The 17,942-nt window shown below is 40.4% G+C and overlaps 1 protein-coding gene across 4 annotated transcripts in view; it reads left to right on the plus strand.

Moving 5' to 3' along the window:
• The window catches only part of UTRN (utrophin), a gene marked incomplete at its 3' end in the record, with an annotated part of 327,288 nt that overhangs the window by 220,870 nt on the left and 88,476 nt on the right, over nucleotides 1–17,942 (plus strand). For all 4 annotated transcript variants that reach the window (XM_080998526.1, XM_080998525.1, XM_080998524.1 and 1 more), the window contains one exon: nucleotides 5,949–6,105. In XM_080998526.1, coding sequence (XP_080854652.1) covers nucleotides 5,949–6,105 — 157 coding nt within the window. The remainder of the gene's footprint in view (nucleotides 1–5,948; nucleotides 6,106–17,942) is intronic.

A 17,942-nucleotide genomic window follows, 5' to 3' on the forward strand; every position in this document is an offset into this window, starting at 1 on the left:
CAATGGTTATGGTGGAACTCAAGTAGCCAAAATCATCTACTTCCTCAAGTGTGTGGTCAGCAATGCTGATGTGTAGACTGCTGGCAATGCCCTGACTCAGGATGTTGGTCTTCATCAGCCTAATGGTAAGGCAGATCTCCTTGCAGGCTTGAGCAAAACAGTTGACGACGCTTTGTAGAGTTTCCTCAGACTGCGCTGTCAAGGCTGCAAGCAACAACTCTCAGATAACAACCCACCACACTTTTGTCTTGGCGTGGAGACATGCCAGGTTGAACAGACCATGTCACTCCTTAAATATCATTATTAAAAAGTCCAGCTATGTAGACCATGTGAATGACTAGGTTTGGTTCTGCAGCACTAAGACCCATAAGTAAAAGAGCATATATAGACATGTTGCTAAATGTATGTCAATGTCTAGGGAGTACAACTTCCCAAATGGCACATTCTGGATAGCTTCACATGTTCAGAACAAAATTCCTGAAAAGTGCTAATTAGTTATGTTTTTTAAGGTTCAGCTGTTCTAGAAGAAGTGGTGCTCCCTCTGTGAGCCAAACCTAATAAGAGTCTGGCTATTGTGGAGAAAACAGGTTGACAAGACTCTCTCTCTAAGGATAAATTCAGTTCATTTATTTATCACCCTATACAGATGGTTCTGCTTCTATGGATGTGCTGAGTAATGGCGGAGTTATGAAACATTGCCTGGTGGGGAAAGGGGGAATTGCTCCAGACAGACTTGAATTCTAAAATAAGTTGACAGAAGAAAATAAACTCATCTCTTCTTCATCCCCCCCCCCCAGTGTACCCTCCCATTCCCATGTTCAGAAGTACTATCTGACCCTCTGAAGAGCCAACACAGCAAATCCAAAAATAAGGAGGCTGTAGGGAAGAAGGAGGGAATCTGAAACTTTCCTTCCTTAAGTTAAATTATCTTATGATCCACAGCTTTATATTTTCTTCTGTAATTGCTTTAGGTGATATTTTACCTTGGCAACCTATGGTACTGTTCTTAAGAGAGTGAGAGTGTGTGGGCCACACATACTCTCCTTTAATCAGTGCTGCTGAAACATGCCAACAATAGAGAAAGGTAGGCACAATACAAAAGTGCAAAGTTTGTACACACATGTGATATTCAAGTGCGCCACCTTCCCCCCACAATTGAGGGGGCTGGCAATGTGTGTGAGTGATGCAGGCAGCAAGATTAAGGTGAGCATGTTGCATGGTGCGCATGCACAACTGCTGAAGATTTTGGGGGGGGGCAGCCCCCTGTTTGAATTTTTTGGGGGCCCTTGCCCCTTGCCCCCTAAGATGGTGCTTATGGCAATATTTATGTATATTTGCAGCTGTACATGTAGAAGTATGTAACCACTAGGTAGCTTGAGGGAGTTACTGTCTCAGCCTCAAGACTTGTAGGAGGATAAATAGATGACATAATAATTATAAAATACATCATTGCTAGAAAATATGACAAAATTTAGGAAGTCTGGACAAAAGGCCACTGTGGAGTTTGGAAGCACAGTGTGGGAGCATAACTCATTTTAATTCAGGTCAGAAAAGCTCTCAGACAAATTTAGGAAAGATTTTGTTAGTTCTTATATGGACCCCTGCCAAATGGATGTTTGTTTTTCGATTTGATAGCATTGTGTTTTACTGATCTTTATTGATGTTGGTTTTATTATTACAAAGTTGCCATCAACTTCAACAAATATCCATCTATTTTTTAGGCAAGTTGTTCAAAGCTTTACAAACAGTGACAGCACTTCAGTCCTCAATTATTTTGAACAAAGAAGCCTTCTGGTGTGTGTGTTCACAATCAGTACAGCTACATCTGGCCCTAATTTTAGAACCGTTTTGAGTAAAAGTAGAAAATAAGGATGGGAAGGTCTGGAACCACAATTCCAATAAGCATTCAAATGTGTTTATACCTTTATGTTTAACAAGTGTTTGAAACCTAAACTGGGATTAGGAGGAACTTGTATAACATTTTCCCTCATTCAGAAACATATGCTTGCTTGCTTAGAAACACATGTTCTGCTAGATTTACCAATTTCCTATCTAATCCTATCATGGATTACTTTCCAGTTCGTATGTTTTATGTACCCTTTCTGAATTAAACAAAAAGAAGAGAGAGGGGAAAAAAGCCCAAGAGATATGGCTTGCCAAAGGCCACTATGCTCATGTATAAGAGCATATTTCACATCAAGTTGATAACACAGTAAAATAAATAAAATAGTAGCTAGTATTGTAAGCCCATCCTTTGGGTCCAGGAAGTTTCCCAAGACTGATTCCAAACAGGACTGGTACAGTGAGTGATCCAATTACAGTACAGTGGTAACTTGGTTTACGAACTTAATCCATTCCAGAAATCCGTTCTTAAACCAAGGCGTTCTTTCCCATAGCAGCGGGGGACTCAATTTACAAATGGAACACACTCAACAGGAAGCAAAACATGTACTTATTCCAAGGCATAGTTCACAAACCAAAACACCTACTTCCGGGTTTGCAGCATTCTTAATCCAAGTTGTTCATAAACTAAGCTGTTCTTAAACCAAGGTACCACTGTACTCCCCTGGAGAATAAGTAGCTTCCCAGTCAAGGCTCAGGAACTGCCAAATCAGAGAAAAGCTAGCAGCTTAATTTTTATTACTATTTAATATAGATAGATATAGATGATATAGATATAGATATAGATATAGATATAGATATAGATATAGATAGATAGATATAGATATACCACTTAATTATTAAATCAAAATGATAATTAAATAAAAACCATAGAAAGAAGAAGAGCAATAAAAATTTTCATAAAATCAAATGCTACCTTAAAATGCCTGCTGAAATAAGAAAGGCTGTATCAGGCGCAAGTAGTTCTTTTTTTTTCTAATCTCAGTCGGGATGAGATTCCTCACTGAATGCACAGATTGTAGTACATACAAGACATGTAGCTGAGCAATGGAGACCACCAGTACATATTTGTTTCCACGTATACTTCACTGCCCCTGCAAGCTCTCAAGGCATTATACACTGCTCATTCCACATCATCCCTGTGTGGTGAGTTATCGACTCAGAGATACTGACTAGCTGAAGGTCACCCAGTAATCCTCAGGATGGAGTGAGGATTGGAACCCAGATCTCCTTAGTCTGACACGCTAGTCACTGTACCACAGTGGCAGTCAAAACTGGGTTCAAAAGTCAAGAGAACAAGCTAGGGGATTACTAAACAAATGAGGTATAGAATAAATCAAAGGGCTTTGAGGTACCCACAAATGCTGACAGCCTGTGTCAGTCAGCGTTCTGGAAGGCTAGAAGCTTGCTGCAAATAATTAGATTTTTGAGGCTAATAGGATTAGCTAGACTAATCCTTGATATGGACCATGCCCATACAATATGGTCATTGTTGCATCTTATGACACATACGTTTTTCACACTTATTTTCCAATGATTGTATAGAATTTGTTCCACAGAAGTGCAAAGGGATACAGTGATGCACTTCCACAGAGAATCAAGCCCAGTGTTGTGTTTCGATTTAGTATCTGAAACGCAAGTGCTGTACCCACCCCCTCCCCCCAATATTTCTGTGGCCAGGGCTTGGTAGTCAGCTGACCACTCTACCTTTTCCTATGGGGGTAGTTGTGATAAATGAATAATTGCAGTTCCTGTAAGGCCATAGAGAGGGAGATGTGTGTTCAGAGCTCTTTGAAAGAAATAGTGAATGAGATAATCACTGGAATCAGCGAAGAAAGCATGCAGTATTTTTTGGAGGGAGAGATTTAATCTTTTTCTTTTTTCTTTAAAAAGGCTGGTGTTCTGCTACAAGAATTGCATATTGAGCTAGCAGAAAATTAAACTGTGAACTATTAGTTCCATCCTATAGCTCAGCTGGCATACTGTTTATCAGTGTAAGGCAATTATATGGTCTCAAGATTTGTCAAGATCATTGAATGGACAGAATTAAAGTGGAGGTCTGTCCTACTTTACCATCATTCTAGAAAACACAGATAAGCTATTAAGAATCTAAAATGCATTAGGTGCACTGATAGGATGATAGAGTGTAAGTGACAGGAGAAGATTACAACCATTTCCTTGTGAGTATTGGGACACTCTCTGCTTACCATAGGTTAAAGTAGACAAGGGACTCAGAAAAATAAAAGGTTCTGACATTATCAAGAGTAGTTACACTAATGGTATGTCATATTAACTGAATTACAGCACAATGCTGCAGCAGTTCATTGATTCAGCAAAAATGCAGTAAGTAATCTGCACCAGCAATGCTCAGCTAGTTAACATTAACCCCTTACTGCCCCTGTCATTCTGGGTATGAACCTGTCATAGACAGGTCTTATGGAAATCTGGACTTTTGCCCCTAAGAAGTCTGATAGGGTTTTACATGTAGCTATTTTAAACTGGTGTGTTTGAGGACTACAGCTTGGTACACTGCACTTGGTGCTAAAACTGAAGCATAATATTCTGGAACATTTACTAGATTGCATAATTTGTAGTTTTAAAATAGAGAATGGGGATTTTCCTTTCAAAATGTATTTTTAGTAATGTTTTCCAGTGGAACCATTAAAATGAAACTGGCCCGGCTCCCACCCAAGACACACAGAGGCTCTTTCTTTATTCCAGCATGTAATGGTACAGGCTCAGTGCTCAGGAGTCACAATTCAGAAGTCCAGGAACAGGGCAAGAAGTTCAGAACCGAACAGAAACACACACACAGCTTTATGGCGGTCCATAGACCCAAAACACACAGTACAACAATAGTATATAACAACAGTTATTAAGGTGTGAGATCAGCCTTGCTAGCCAACAGAGGAGCTTTAGCCAACCAGAAGCAACGAAGATGTTTCCCGAAGTTTCCCTACTCCTCTTGCCAAGCTTTTCAAAACCAAGTGTGGCATCCTCACTCATGAGACTCTGTCACCTCGTGGGACCAGGTCACACCTGGTTCTAGGTGACAGCACTGCAACTTCCTGCCTGGGCTCCTGTTCAGTCGCTGCTGGCTCCTGCTTAGCTTCCTGCCTCAGCTGATTAAAGCCTGCCCCAGCCTCCACTGACATTCTCTGCTGCACAAGAAGGTCAGAGGGGAGAGCCAGCATCTCTGCTCTCCCTTCTAAAAAAACCCTCCTCCAACCCAGGTTGCCAGAATTTAGTCCTCCTCTCTGTTTCTTCTCCCTTCCTGTCCATCAGAGCCTTCCAATCCAAGCCTGATCCCCACAGTGCTGTGGGGCTCATGACATAAACTGAACTTCAGACTGGAAGTGCATAAATGGTCTTCCTTCCATAGTCTTGTCAAACAATCCCACACAATAACCCTTTATTAGTCATTTTAATAAAGAGTTTGTGAACGCCTCTCTTCACAGGGAGTTGTAAGATACAGGTGTCTTCTAGGTTATGCCGCGTATGATAAGAAAGGTTACTATATTTGGTTTAATTATCTTGTTTAGCACAACCTCTAATCCATTTAGTACATGCCAGTTTCTCAGCAAGCATTTTTTGCCATATCCTATCTCTCAGTTCCTGAACTGTGAAATTCCCCATCTTCTGGTGTCTTGAAATCTTCATGTGTGCTGCAGCTAGCAACAACGCAGTGATTTGTTTGTATAATATAATTTGCAAACATGTCACTGTATATTGACAGTATCACAAGCAGGGAGTTCATTCTAATCCTAATTTGCACAATGTCTGAGACAAAATGAGGATTTCCCTTCATCCCATTTGGATACTCATTTGGTATCATTATGTATGATTTAGGTACCATTTGAGTATTTTACAACATCTGTGGGCCGCACATTTCAGACTAGATTCCTTTGCTTTTCTTGTATAAGCCATTTTGAAATGGTTATATCTAATAGATCATTTGAACAGTTATTTGGATTGCATTAAGGAAAACATCCTATAATATTTTAATGTAGCCTAAAGGTTAAAATGTTTGCTGTGTCTCATTGCAGGGCTCACTTAGAGGCAAGTGCAGAGAAGTGGAATAAGTTGCTGTCATCACTGGAAGAGCTTATCAAATGGCTGAACCTGAAAGATGAAGAGATAAAGAAGCAGATGCCTATTGGTGGGGATGTTCCAGCATTACAGTTACAGCATGACCACTGCAAAGTGAGTTGCTTATCTTTCTGCTGCCCATTCTACACTTTTTAAAATGCACAGCAGATTTGCAGTGCCTTTGTAAAACTGAACCCAGTGTGGGGAAAGAACTATCTCTACCCGCCATTTGGTCTTCTGCATAGCTGACTACTAATCACAGTGCAAGGCATAGCTAATTCTGGTACAAAACCAACAGTTTACCTTGTGCTCAATTATGGATGGGGAATTATTTCATCCAGCCAGGCACACAGAGACACAATAGTCTCTTTTACTTACTTACATACATCTGTCTGCATCCATACTTGGATTAAAGTGCACTGGATCATCTTAGTCAAAGTGACAAAAACTTTCCCAAACCAAGAGTGGCAAGTGTTGGGCAAAACAGTGTTTTCCCCTAGTGGTTCCTGGAGGGCACTCCAGGCTTTGGATGGCACCTCCTTCTGACTCTGGCAGGCAAGATCTCCTCTTCAGATGACCTCAGGGGCAAACGCCCTTGTGCCCTCCTTGACCAACAGCACAGCAAGGACGACCTTTTAGCTCCCCTGCAGCGTCCATCAATGTTAGCAGGGCACCACAGTTCCGCTGGATTGCCACACTGGTGAAGCTGGAAACACTGTGTCCGTGTAGAACTGTGGCTAACAATAACTGACTGCATACACTTGAACACAGATAAAAACAGACTGAGAGAATAATCTAGGAAATCCCTCTGGAAGGTCCTGGCTGCCACTCCACATATACAGTGCTGGCCAAAGCTTCTAACATACAGCTGAACCAAGCAACACCTTATTAAACATAGGAAAGCAGGCTTTCATTCAGTGTGTGTGTGCTTGATAGAGAGTTGTGAATTTTTAGGATTTAAGATGTTGGTATTCATGCTAACAAAGGTTTTAAAATGCAATAGTATGAAATAAAAAGTTTTAAATTAAAAAACAAACATTGATCTTTGTCTACCATGATAGTTTCTGATCTGTGCATTGTCCAGAAAGCAGATTTGATGGGAGAGCAAACATTTTCAGTGATAGTGTCCTAAGCTTTGGGATGTCTTCTACAGGGACACCCCCCAAGCCCCCCTTCTTACTATTATTTAGGTGCCAGGCAAAAAAGTTTGTTTTTCTAGGCTTTTAAAAAACACTAATGTGGTTGACTTATTTCAGATTGTTGTGTTAGTTTGTATGCTTTATGTTTTTTGGTTGAATTGTTGCTATTATTTTTTTAGTTCTTTGTTAGCCATTGTGGAAACAAATTTAAGCAGGTAAATAGTGTTCTGGAGTTTTGACTGAACAGGATAAACGTGGGATTCTTAAAGAAACTTTTATAATGTCTGCTTATCCAGGTTAATTCTTGTTTCTTTATATAAATGAAATTCTTGAAAATCAATATATAAACATTAAAAAGGGAGAGCAAGAAAAGAATCTAGTCTGTTGATGCAACCTACCAGGAAGACATTGCCTTATGTAAACTTCATAAAAATGAATGGGAGCTGTGTAGGAGCATGTTGATTGCTCTTTCTATGATTATTATTGACTGACATTGTTAAATGATTCTCTGCATCATCAGTCATCTGTGTTCCCTCTAGTTAATGCACCTGTCTATACAAAGGAAGGTTGTAAAGAAAACAAAAACATCACCATCTGAGTAAATAACAATTTCCCAGAATTTCACAATAAAAGCAAATTGCTGCAGCCTTACACAATTTTGTATGGAGAGGACCAGAACCATGTGCTGGTCCTGCACAATACCAGAAAAGTGTTAATTTCTGGCTGTGGGCTTCATGGAAGGGATTTTTTCTTTCTTGGTCAGCTCTCGGTTTAGGGAGGAATGCTATAATATAGGCAATAGCTTACAAGTTTAAAAGGTTGCTAAGATCAAATGAGGGCAACTTAAAAGTTATCATGGAGAAATAATCTGTTCAAAGAGTATTCTTCTTATCTGCTTATTCTTTTTATAAACTTCCTTTTTATGAAAGACTTTAAACAAATAGCTGTATAGAGTTGAAATCCACCAACTACTTATTTTACGAGAGAGAGATTGGTAATCAATATAATTAAAAAATGTGCATGCAGGATTATTTTTTATTGGTGATCCATTGAGCTGTTGCTTTTTTTATTTAGTAATTTTTAAATTAGGTGGGGTTTTTTTGTAAGTAGGCTATTTTGAAGGGTTAACTAACCTGTGGCTCTTCAGATGTTCTTATCTGTCAGGTGCTGCTGGTGGTTGCTCGTGAGTAACCAGGCAGGACTCCGACCTGTCTTTTACAGGTTTTATTGGTGCAAACTATTTACAGTGCAGAACCACAAAGTTCATGTCCGTCTTAGTCACTTGCAGATTCCGGGAGTGGCCCCTTCCGGTTTCTCCCCCAACATAAGAACTTAGACACCCCAAATCTCCGCCTCCCCTCCTTACGTTTCACCCTTCTGCACAAGCTGGGGGACGGAAATGGCGTGTATGCCTCCTGGCCAGCCAGGCTAGGTGAGGCGCTTGGGCTCTCAGTAGCATCTTCGAGCCCTTCCCTCGCTTGGCTGCCCCCTTCCCCCTTTGCTCCACTGGAGGTATGGCTTTCCCCACCGCTGGACTAGGAGCTGCTCCTCAGAAGCCTCGGAGGCTCTCTGTATCCCCCTGCCTCCCTCCCCTTTTCCGATGGCAGTTCCCTGACATTATCCCTTCCAATATCCCTAACTGTTATGTCAGTTGGAGTCCAGCATCATCTAAAGACCACAGAGAAGCCACCTCTGCTTCTGTGCATTGTGTTGCTTTGTCATGGCCATAATGGCTTGTGCAACAAGTGTTAACGTTCAAAGAGCAACTCTTCCTATCTTTATCACTAAAATGAGAAGCTTTGTTTATTTGCTTAGAATGCTACTGCTATGGAAATGTTCACTGTCCAAGCAAGCATTATTAATGCAGGTGGAAAATGAATCAATCCAACAAATTCTTAGAAAAACAAATATTCTCTTCTGTTTATGGTCATGCTGTGCAATGAGAGAGATAAAGGGACAGGGATGCAGGAAAAGAGGGATAATCAGAACAGTTACAGAGCCACATAATACTTGTCTGCCACCAGAACACTATTTCAGCCCTGTTGTGAGTTTCCAAAATGGGACTTTCTGCAATATTGCATGATCACGTAGCCTCCTACATGGTGGCACTGATAGAAATCAGTTTTGTTTTATTTCATCCACTTGACGACAATTAAACTCCAATCTCTGTCCATTCTCAGTACTTCATAAACTCTCATACATACTCCCCTTAGTCCAATCTCTTCTTATTTAGTTCCATTGTTTCATGTTATCTCTCTGCTAACTTCTTATAGTTTTAATACGCTGTTCTCACTTCAAAATAAGTTATGACACTTTTTTGTTTAATGTTGCTCATTTAATGGCTCTCTCCTTCTGTTCACTTTCCCTAGTGCATTGCTTCAAAAACACTATGCAAATAAGTATGGTGTAATGTAATTTTAAAATTTGTTTGCTTGATTCATTTGTGTGCTACCAGAATGTGCTTGAGTGCTAGAATATATATATATATATATATATATATATATATATATATATATTCATTTTCTTAATTTGCTTGAGGTTGTATTATCAGCAGTTATGTTTTGTGTAAAGAAGTTTATACAGAGAGGGCCTAATAGACACAAGGGCTATAAAGAGATAGTGACACTGAAACAAATAGTAGCCATTAATAAATGCATGTACTTCCAAATTGTTCTGACCTCCTGGTGTTTTATCACTTTTCTGTACATAGTTGTTAACAGATTTATTCCATGATGGGCACAGTCCTGAGCCTGTGATTGCAATGCACAATTTTAGTAATAAGCCATTCTTTTGTTCCCTGTTATTAGAGTTGGGTTTTGGCAACAAATGCATGAGCTGGTATAAATAAAGCACAAGGAGGGCTATGACTGTATGCAAAGTTAAAAAAAAAAGTCGCATCTGTAAATGTTCTTATGCAGGCATAGGCATACTCGGCCTGCCAGATGTTTTGGGACTACAACTCCCATCATCCCTGACAACTGGTCCTGTTAGCTAGGGATGATGGGAGTTGTAGTCCCAAAACACCTGGTGGGCTGAGTTTGCCTATGCCTGTTCTTATGCATCTGCACAAATACATGAGCTCTGCGGGTAAATAAAAATAATGTTCTTACCTATCCATAACATTAACAGACAGCATGAAGCAATTTGCCATACTACTTAACCTCTGACTCATAAAATGTGGAAGATGGCTCCCAGAATCAGAAACAATGCAGAACACAATGAGGAATTTAAAAGGGTCAGGCTAGGCATCTCCAGAGGAGATTTAGTTCTCTAAAAGCTTATTCCATTTTTCATGATGAGTAACTGTGCTGACATTGATTCCCCCCCCCCCAATAATCTAGCTAGAGCACAGGTTTCCAAACTGATCCATGAGCTTCAGTCAAGTGGTCCGTGGTGTGTCAGTAAAGCACAATTAAAAACCATGCAGTATAAATTGTAATGCATTAAAATTGCCACAACAGGCAGAAAAATTAAGTGGTCCATCAAGACCCTCATCATTTTTCAAGTGGTCCAATAGGGCGGGAAGAAGTCTGGGAACTGCTGGGCCAGAGAACAGGCTGCCATTTCCCCTTTGCCTCCAGCAGCTTTTTAGTCAGGCAGCGTTGACTGGACAGCATGCTTTGTTATTTTCTTCATTCTAATGGAGGATTGCTGGGTAGGGTGGTTCTAACTTTCATAGAGATTTAACTGACCCTGTCATTGTACATTTCCCACTTTCCCCATTGGAAAGGGGCAGTTCATTCTCTAAATCTCTAAATGAGATCAGCAAGAAAGCCTCCCCATCATGCAATAGTACTTGCATTCAATGAAACCCCCCCCCCCAAGAGTTCCATATAAGGTATCAGCCCTGTATTTCCACCATCATGGTTCTTTCTGTCAGAACACCATTCTAGAATTTCATTGATTTCTTCTCTTTAAAAGCTCTTCCTTAACGCCAGGGCCTTGTGAAATTCAAGCTCAAAACAAACAAACAAACAGAACCCTGCATCAAGGCAATCTGATTTATACACTAAGAAACACTGAGTTCTTTTTCCTTTGTAATTTATGCAAATTAAGAACATTTGCATACTTTTTCTTATTTTGTACAATCGACCTACATTTTAACTGTATTGAATAATCTGGGAGTGACAGATTTGAGAAGGAGCAATTAACTATGCAGGCCAATGAAGCCTCCATCCTCAAACACTAGACATCTTACTCAAACTGATCCCCTGAGTTCTGAGATCCCAGTAGGAATTTCCCACTCACACCTAATTCTATCTTCTCAGCCACCAGGGCTAGAAACTTGCAGGTTTTCTTTGAATCATAGGAACCTAAATTCCTGGTGTAAGCCAAGAGACAGACAGCAGTTGTAGCTGCAGGATTCACAGGAGGTGTCAGCTTGGCAATATTCTTATTCTGACTCAGCTGTGCATATGTCCAGAGAATGCACAGGCTTGGAGACTGAAAATTTATTCCTAGAGCCATAGAATCAAAATTGCTTACTTCTCTGCTGGGAATGAAGTATTGATGGACCCCCTATTATACGCTAGAAGGCTCCCCTTTCTAAAGAAACGTAAAGCGTGGGGAGGGAGAAAAAACATTTTACTAGTTGCATATTTTTGCAAAGATGCAGCTCTTGCAGAATCACTTGAGCAAAAAAATCTAAAAGAATGGATTTCAGAAAGGGGTCCATATTTTTTATTCTATTCCTTCTTCAAAATGATTTATCTGCATCTTTTCTGCAGAGGGAGGCGGTGGTGGGGAAGATGCCAAGAATGCAAGCATTTGGTTGATTTATAGAGCATAGAGGAAGGTTGGTGAGAGAGTGAGATCTCAGAATGTGGGTTGAGGAAACGTGTTGAAGTGCTAGGTTAGGTACTTGTGGCTAAGCTGCTAGGACAGAACGAAATGACTGGGATTGTTTTTAAGCATGGAGGAAAGCAGTTCTATTTGAGAAGGAAAACTGTGAGACTGAGAGCCAAGGCCCAGAGGATAATAATTAAATGCTGTAAAAGCCTAAAGCGGGGCAGGTGGGGGAAAGAAAATGGAAATTACAGTTTAAGCAGGGTAGGTAAAGGGATTGAACAGGGATGGGTTTAATTATGGAAGGTGAGGAGAAAAATGAAACATGCTGAATGAGCGAAAGCACAGGCACTGAGGGAGAGAGAAGGGAGGGCAGCTGTGGAACAAATTATTGTTTTATTACCTGTATTCTTCCCTTTCCCAGGGTGGCTAGCAGCATTGAAAACCTGACACTGAAAACAAAACCATAAACTAAAATCCAATATAATTATGAAACAATCACCAATACAGTTCAGCAATGCATTTCTTGATAGGCGGGTCATTGTGGGAGGCAGGGTTGCAGTGCCTTGTGTACTCTTCCCTTCTGCAGACCACCTTCCATTTTGGGGGGAATAATTGGTTTCTCTTCCACTTGCACTGTCAGAGTGATCTCTTTAGCACTATGTTGAATTCCTCCCTATAGTTCTTTGGGAAACATACACCTGTATAGTCAGATCTGCTGGTTTTCAACTCACTTAATGGAAGTTAGTTTTCTAAGCAGTCATCTAATTTGCATTCATTCAATGCAACTGAGCCATTATCGTATCCGTTGCTATTATTAAATGCTTTCCCATATATTGTCAATTGAAAACCATTGTGTTGTGGTGAGAGCAACTGTTAATGTTAATTACTGAGTACTAGCACAAATAGAGACCTTTCTTCAAATCCTCACTAAGCTAATTTGTATACATTGATCTGCTTATATGCCTTCCGGAAAAAAAGAAAGCAAAAAATGGCTATCAAACATAGCAACCAATTGCTGATGCTTTTGACTGTTTGGCCTTTTCCCTTGCTTTTATTCTAACAAACTGCTGCTAGAAAAATTCCATATAAAATAATGTTGCAAGTTGTGAAGATTAGAAGATGGCATAGCGAAGCACCTGATAATTTAGAGCTATATTTTCATAAAATGTTCCTTAGTTGCTTTGACAAGCAACATGGAGCTAATATGTATGGAGAATAAAGCTGAAACTCTCCACCAGAGGTTGGGAAACCTGTAACCCTCCTGATGTTGACTAAAGCTCCCATAATCCCTGACCACTGGCCATGCTGGCTGGGACTTGGAATTCAAAGCATCTGGAGGTGGTTCTCCACCATGCCCTTTTCTCACCATCTCGTCCAAGTATTTGGTCAGAACATGGAAGGATGGGAGAGATTGCATCTGCTGGCCCAGCCCTAAACCTTTAGGTGTGTAGAGCTCTACACAGAGCTTGTGGGTAGTGCCAGCCAGTGTTGCCCTCGAAACGAATGCAGTCAGTCTGGATTTTCCTGTGGGAGGCTCCCATTGCAGGCAACAGTTAGATGTGTTGTCATGTAGCAGAATCAGTGCTAATGGTGGAAGGGAGATCTGTATTCTGTGATGCCCCGTGATGATCTCTTTCTGTTTGTACAACTCTGCAATATGCAGATCAGTATACTGTCAGAGTAAAAAAAAGGGGGTTCGGGCAAAATGTTTAAATCTCACACAATCAAGATTGGTTAACAATTTCTACATATCACTCGTTTTCTCTGTGCTTATCTACTGTAGATAAGCCTTGTTCGAAAAACTGGGTACAACAGGATTGATAGGGGCTCTTATTCGCCTAAACCCTACTCAACGTAGACCATTAAAATTCATGAACCTAGTTAGTCATTGTCATTAGCTTTAATGGGTCTGCTCTAAGTAGGACTAGTACCATTCTATGTGAAGAGGGAGAAGTGTGATCCCACCCCTAAACTCCACACATTGATTAGGTCTTCTTGACAGAGCCTGTGTATAAGCTGTATGCCACAAGCTTTATGTGATTACCGTATTTTTTGCTCTATAAGACGCACCCGACCATAAGATGCACTTAGTTTTTAGAGGAGGAAAACAAGAAGAAAAATATTCTGAATTAAAGAGCAATCCCTCTTGTTGTTCTGGCTTCAGGGATAGCCGCGCAAAGCCTCTTCAGCGCAGTGGGAGTGTTCCTCCTGCTGCGCTGAAGAGACTTCACGTTGCTTTCGCTGAAGCCAGAACAGCAAGATTGCGCAGCAATCCCTCCTGCTATTCTGGCTTCAGCGATAGCTGTTCAGCCTGCATTTACCCCATAAGACGCACACACATTTCCCCTTACTTTTTAGGAGGGAAAAAGTGTGTCTTAAAGTGCGAAAAATATGGTATATCCTGCGTATCTACAAATTATTCAAATTTAATTCCACTACAAATGTTAGTTTACTCACTGCTGCTAAATGATTGTGTTATCACCAATTACTGGTGTTATGAAGGGTCACAGTAATTTTACATACATTCACAATCTTAAATGAATTGTCACGGACAGCAATTTTTCATTCCCATGCCATTTCATTCTCAACTTCTATATTCTTCTTCCTGCAGAACCTGTGACCCTCTAGATGGTGCTGGATTACAGCTCCTATTGTCCCTGACCACTGACAATGTTGGTGGGGGCTAATGGGAACTGGAGTCCACAATATCTGGAGGGCCCCAGGTCCCACCCCCTTGCTTTGCACTCATGTGTATATCATATACCCTGGCAGCTGAGGATTATGCTTCATGTGGTCTCTAGTCAGTGAAAGTTTATGCCACAGTAAGTGTGTTAGCCTTTAATGTGCCACTAGACTCTGTTGATTTTCCCGCAACAGGCTAACATAACTATCCCACTGGAAATTGTGCTATAAATATTGTGTTGAACGTTTCTGAAGAAAGGGCTAAGGAATAACTTTTTTTCCTCTTCGCATGTATGTACCAAATACTTTCCTTCAATTGCTGAGGCATTTTCAATTTGATTTAATCAAATCTTTAAAATATTCCTTAGTTTTTAGAAAACAAATTACAGCTTTACTTTGTTTCTAATAGGGAAGGGGAGGAGGGCATTAATAGTTCCACATATTGATCCACTTCGTTTCCGGCTCAATTCAAAGTGCTGGTTTTGACTGAGAAAGCTTCAATGGCTCAGGGCTGCAGTACTTCCAAGATCTTCCTCTCCCCATATGAACCACCTGTGATCATCATCTGAGGCCCTTCTTCATGTGGCCCCTCCATGAGAGATCTGGAGGGTGGCAACACAATAATGGGCCATTTCTACCTGTTAGTGGATTGCCTTTAACTATAAGTGGCCTTTTAGAAGTGGGTGGGATGTTTTTGATGTATTTTTCCACCACTTGATTTTAATGTATCTATGTGGGGTTTTTGGTTGGTTGGTTGATTGTAAATCATTTTGGGTTGCCAAAATCAGTGTGGTACATTTAAGATAATCTATAAGCTTCTAGAGAAATGACATCCTCACTATCTTAGAAGTGTTCCAGGGGAAAAATCTGAAAGGCTTTTCATATGTGTCCATGATTCAGAGCCTCTTCCCTCCAGATTGTTGAAATACAACTCCCATCATCCCTGACCATGTTGGCTGTGGCAGACAGGAGTATCTGGTTTATGCAACCAGCATATCAGAATCGGGATGATGATCATTTGTTAAATATGTTAGTCAGTTTATCTTGCCCGATCCAAATTTTGGCAACCCAAAATGATTTACAACCAACCAACCAACAAACAAAAAACCCACATAGATACATTAAAACCAAGGGAAAAAATAAATACATTAAAAACATCCCACCCACTTCTAAAATAACTAGAATTAAAAGACTGGAAATATTGCAAATTAACTATACGTAAATTTGCAATGCATTTTTCTATTTTTTTATTAGTAATGGTTTTCTCAGGGTTTTAGTAAGAGAAACTAGATGCTACTTTTAAAAAGATAGTGTCTGATAAAGACTCAGAAATAAAATGACACAGAGATTAAACAACAGATGGTAGAGCCTACTGTGAGTGTATAAATCTAGCAGAGCCTTAACCTCGTAAGGACTACTCAGGAGACGAGTTAAGGGTCCTGGGTTTTAAAGCACAGTGTTTAGTGTTGATTTCTTCTTCTTTCTATAAAAACACCCAAGATCCATCGCTCACCAGCCTTCTGGGATTTCATGGTCACTAAAGAATCTGTTGTGTACTGAAACATCAAGCAAAAAGCATCTTGCTTGTAATTGTCAATACTGTTCTGTTCAGAATGGACAGAGGTGCACTGGCGGAGGAACGGGGGTGCGGAGGGAGCAGACCACCCTCCGCACCACTATTTCGGTAGGGTGCCATTGCGGCACCCCCCCCCCGGACACGTGCCACACACCCCGGGGGCACCAGCCATGCTCTCCGCCCCCGGTAGCAGAGCTTGCAGCTTCGCCACTGCAGGGATGGAATCTGACAGTTTTATCCTCTGTATTATATTTTGTTTATTTCTGTTATGAACTTTTGTGTTTTCCTATTATGTTGCACTCCACACGCCAATTTCAGGAATCCTGTTGACAACAGTTTACTTTGGTTTTTATGCATATATACGCAAAACAGATTTTGCTACAACTTTTTGTGGTGAGCATATTGTGAGATCTGTTTGCAAGGCGCATTTAATACTGATTTTCATATCATTAGCTTAGCTGGTACTAATTGCATACTTCACAGTCTGAAACAACAACTTAATTAATTAGTTTTGACTCTGGATTCAGTGACGCTATACGGTATGGTTAAGGGCAAAAGAATATGTACCTCAAAATACATTCACCAAATTGTTTTCCATGAGACTATTGACAAATGTAAAATTTTGGGATCATAGTTGAAACTTTGAAGTCCCATGTGATAAGTGAATGCAAGCAATTGCAGAAACAAATATTATTTTTGAGAGGGGCTTTTTAACATGTAGCAAATTGTCCAGGAAATGTTTTACAAAACTACAAAAGTAAACCCTATCAATACGCAAATGTATTTCTGTTTTTAGAGTACAGTGGTACCTCGCAAGACGAATGCCTCGCAAGACAAAAAACTCGCTAGACGAAAGGGTTTTTTTGTTTTTTGAGCTGCTTTGCAAGATGATTTTCCCTATGGGCTTGCTTCGCAAGACGGAAACGTCTTGCAAGTTTCCTTTTTCTTAACACCGTTAATACAGTTGCGACTTGACTTCGAGGAGCAACTCATAGAACGCGGTGTGGTAGCCTTTTTTGAGGTTTTTAAAGACTTTGGTGATTTTTGAAGCTTTTCCAAAACTTTCCCGACACCGTGCTTCGCAAGACGAAAAAAATCGGAAGACGACAAAACTTGCGGAACGAATTAATTTCGTCTTGCGAGGCACCACTGTATTCTGAACTATGGTAGCACATATCTCCTATTTCTGAGTTATCTGAATTCATGAAAATGTTTAAGTGTTAAGCATAACTAAGATGAAGTGGGATAACTCATATATTTGGAATGCAACTGGCTTGGAGGCCTTAGGTTGCCTGCTGTGACAATTTTACAACGCACTTCAAGCGTTAAGTCTCCATGCCAAATTCACTGGCCAAACTAACAGAAAAAAAGAACCCAACATGGATGAAAGTTCCTGAGGAAGGAATTGCTAAAAGTGCAATCTCCAAGATAATCTCCAAAATAATTCCAAGAGATAAATCTGAGAGACATCTGAAAATGCTTAGTCCTTTGCTGAAAATGAAGAAGAAATGGAAGGGTGGACAGAATGCACATAGATGTGTGGGCTAGACTTATAGGCACAATGACAGGAAAGCTAAAGCTGAGAATTAGCTGAGGCTAGTTAGGGATGCTCAGAGCTGTAAAAATGTGTTTTTCAGGAATGTTTGAAAGAGAAGGAAGGAAATGACAGGCCATCTGCTCAGTCAGGATGCTGGCATGTTAATTAGTGACAAAGAGAAGGCAGAACAGTTCAACCCCTATTTTGCCCTTGTCCCCCCCCCCCTGGA

The sequence above is a fragment of the Podarcis pityusensis genome (genome assembly GCF_964106645.2).
Source record: "Podarcis pityusensis genome assembly, chromosome: 3".
NCBI lineage: Eukaryota > Metazoa > Chordata > Lepidosauria > Squamata > Lacertidae > Podarcis > Podarcis pityusensis.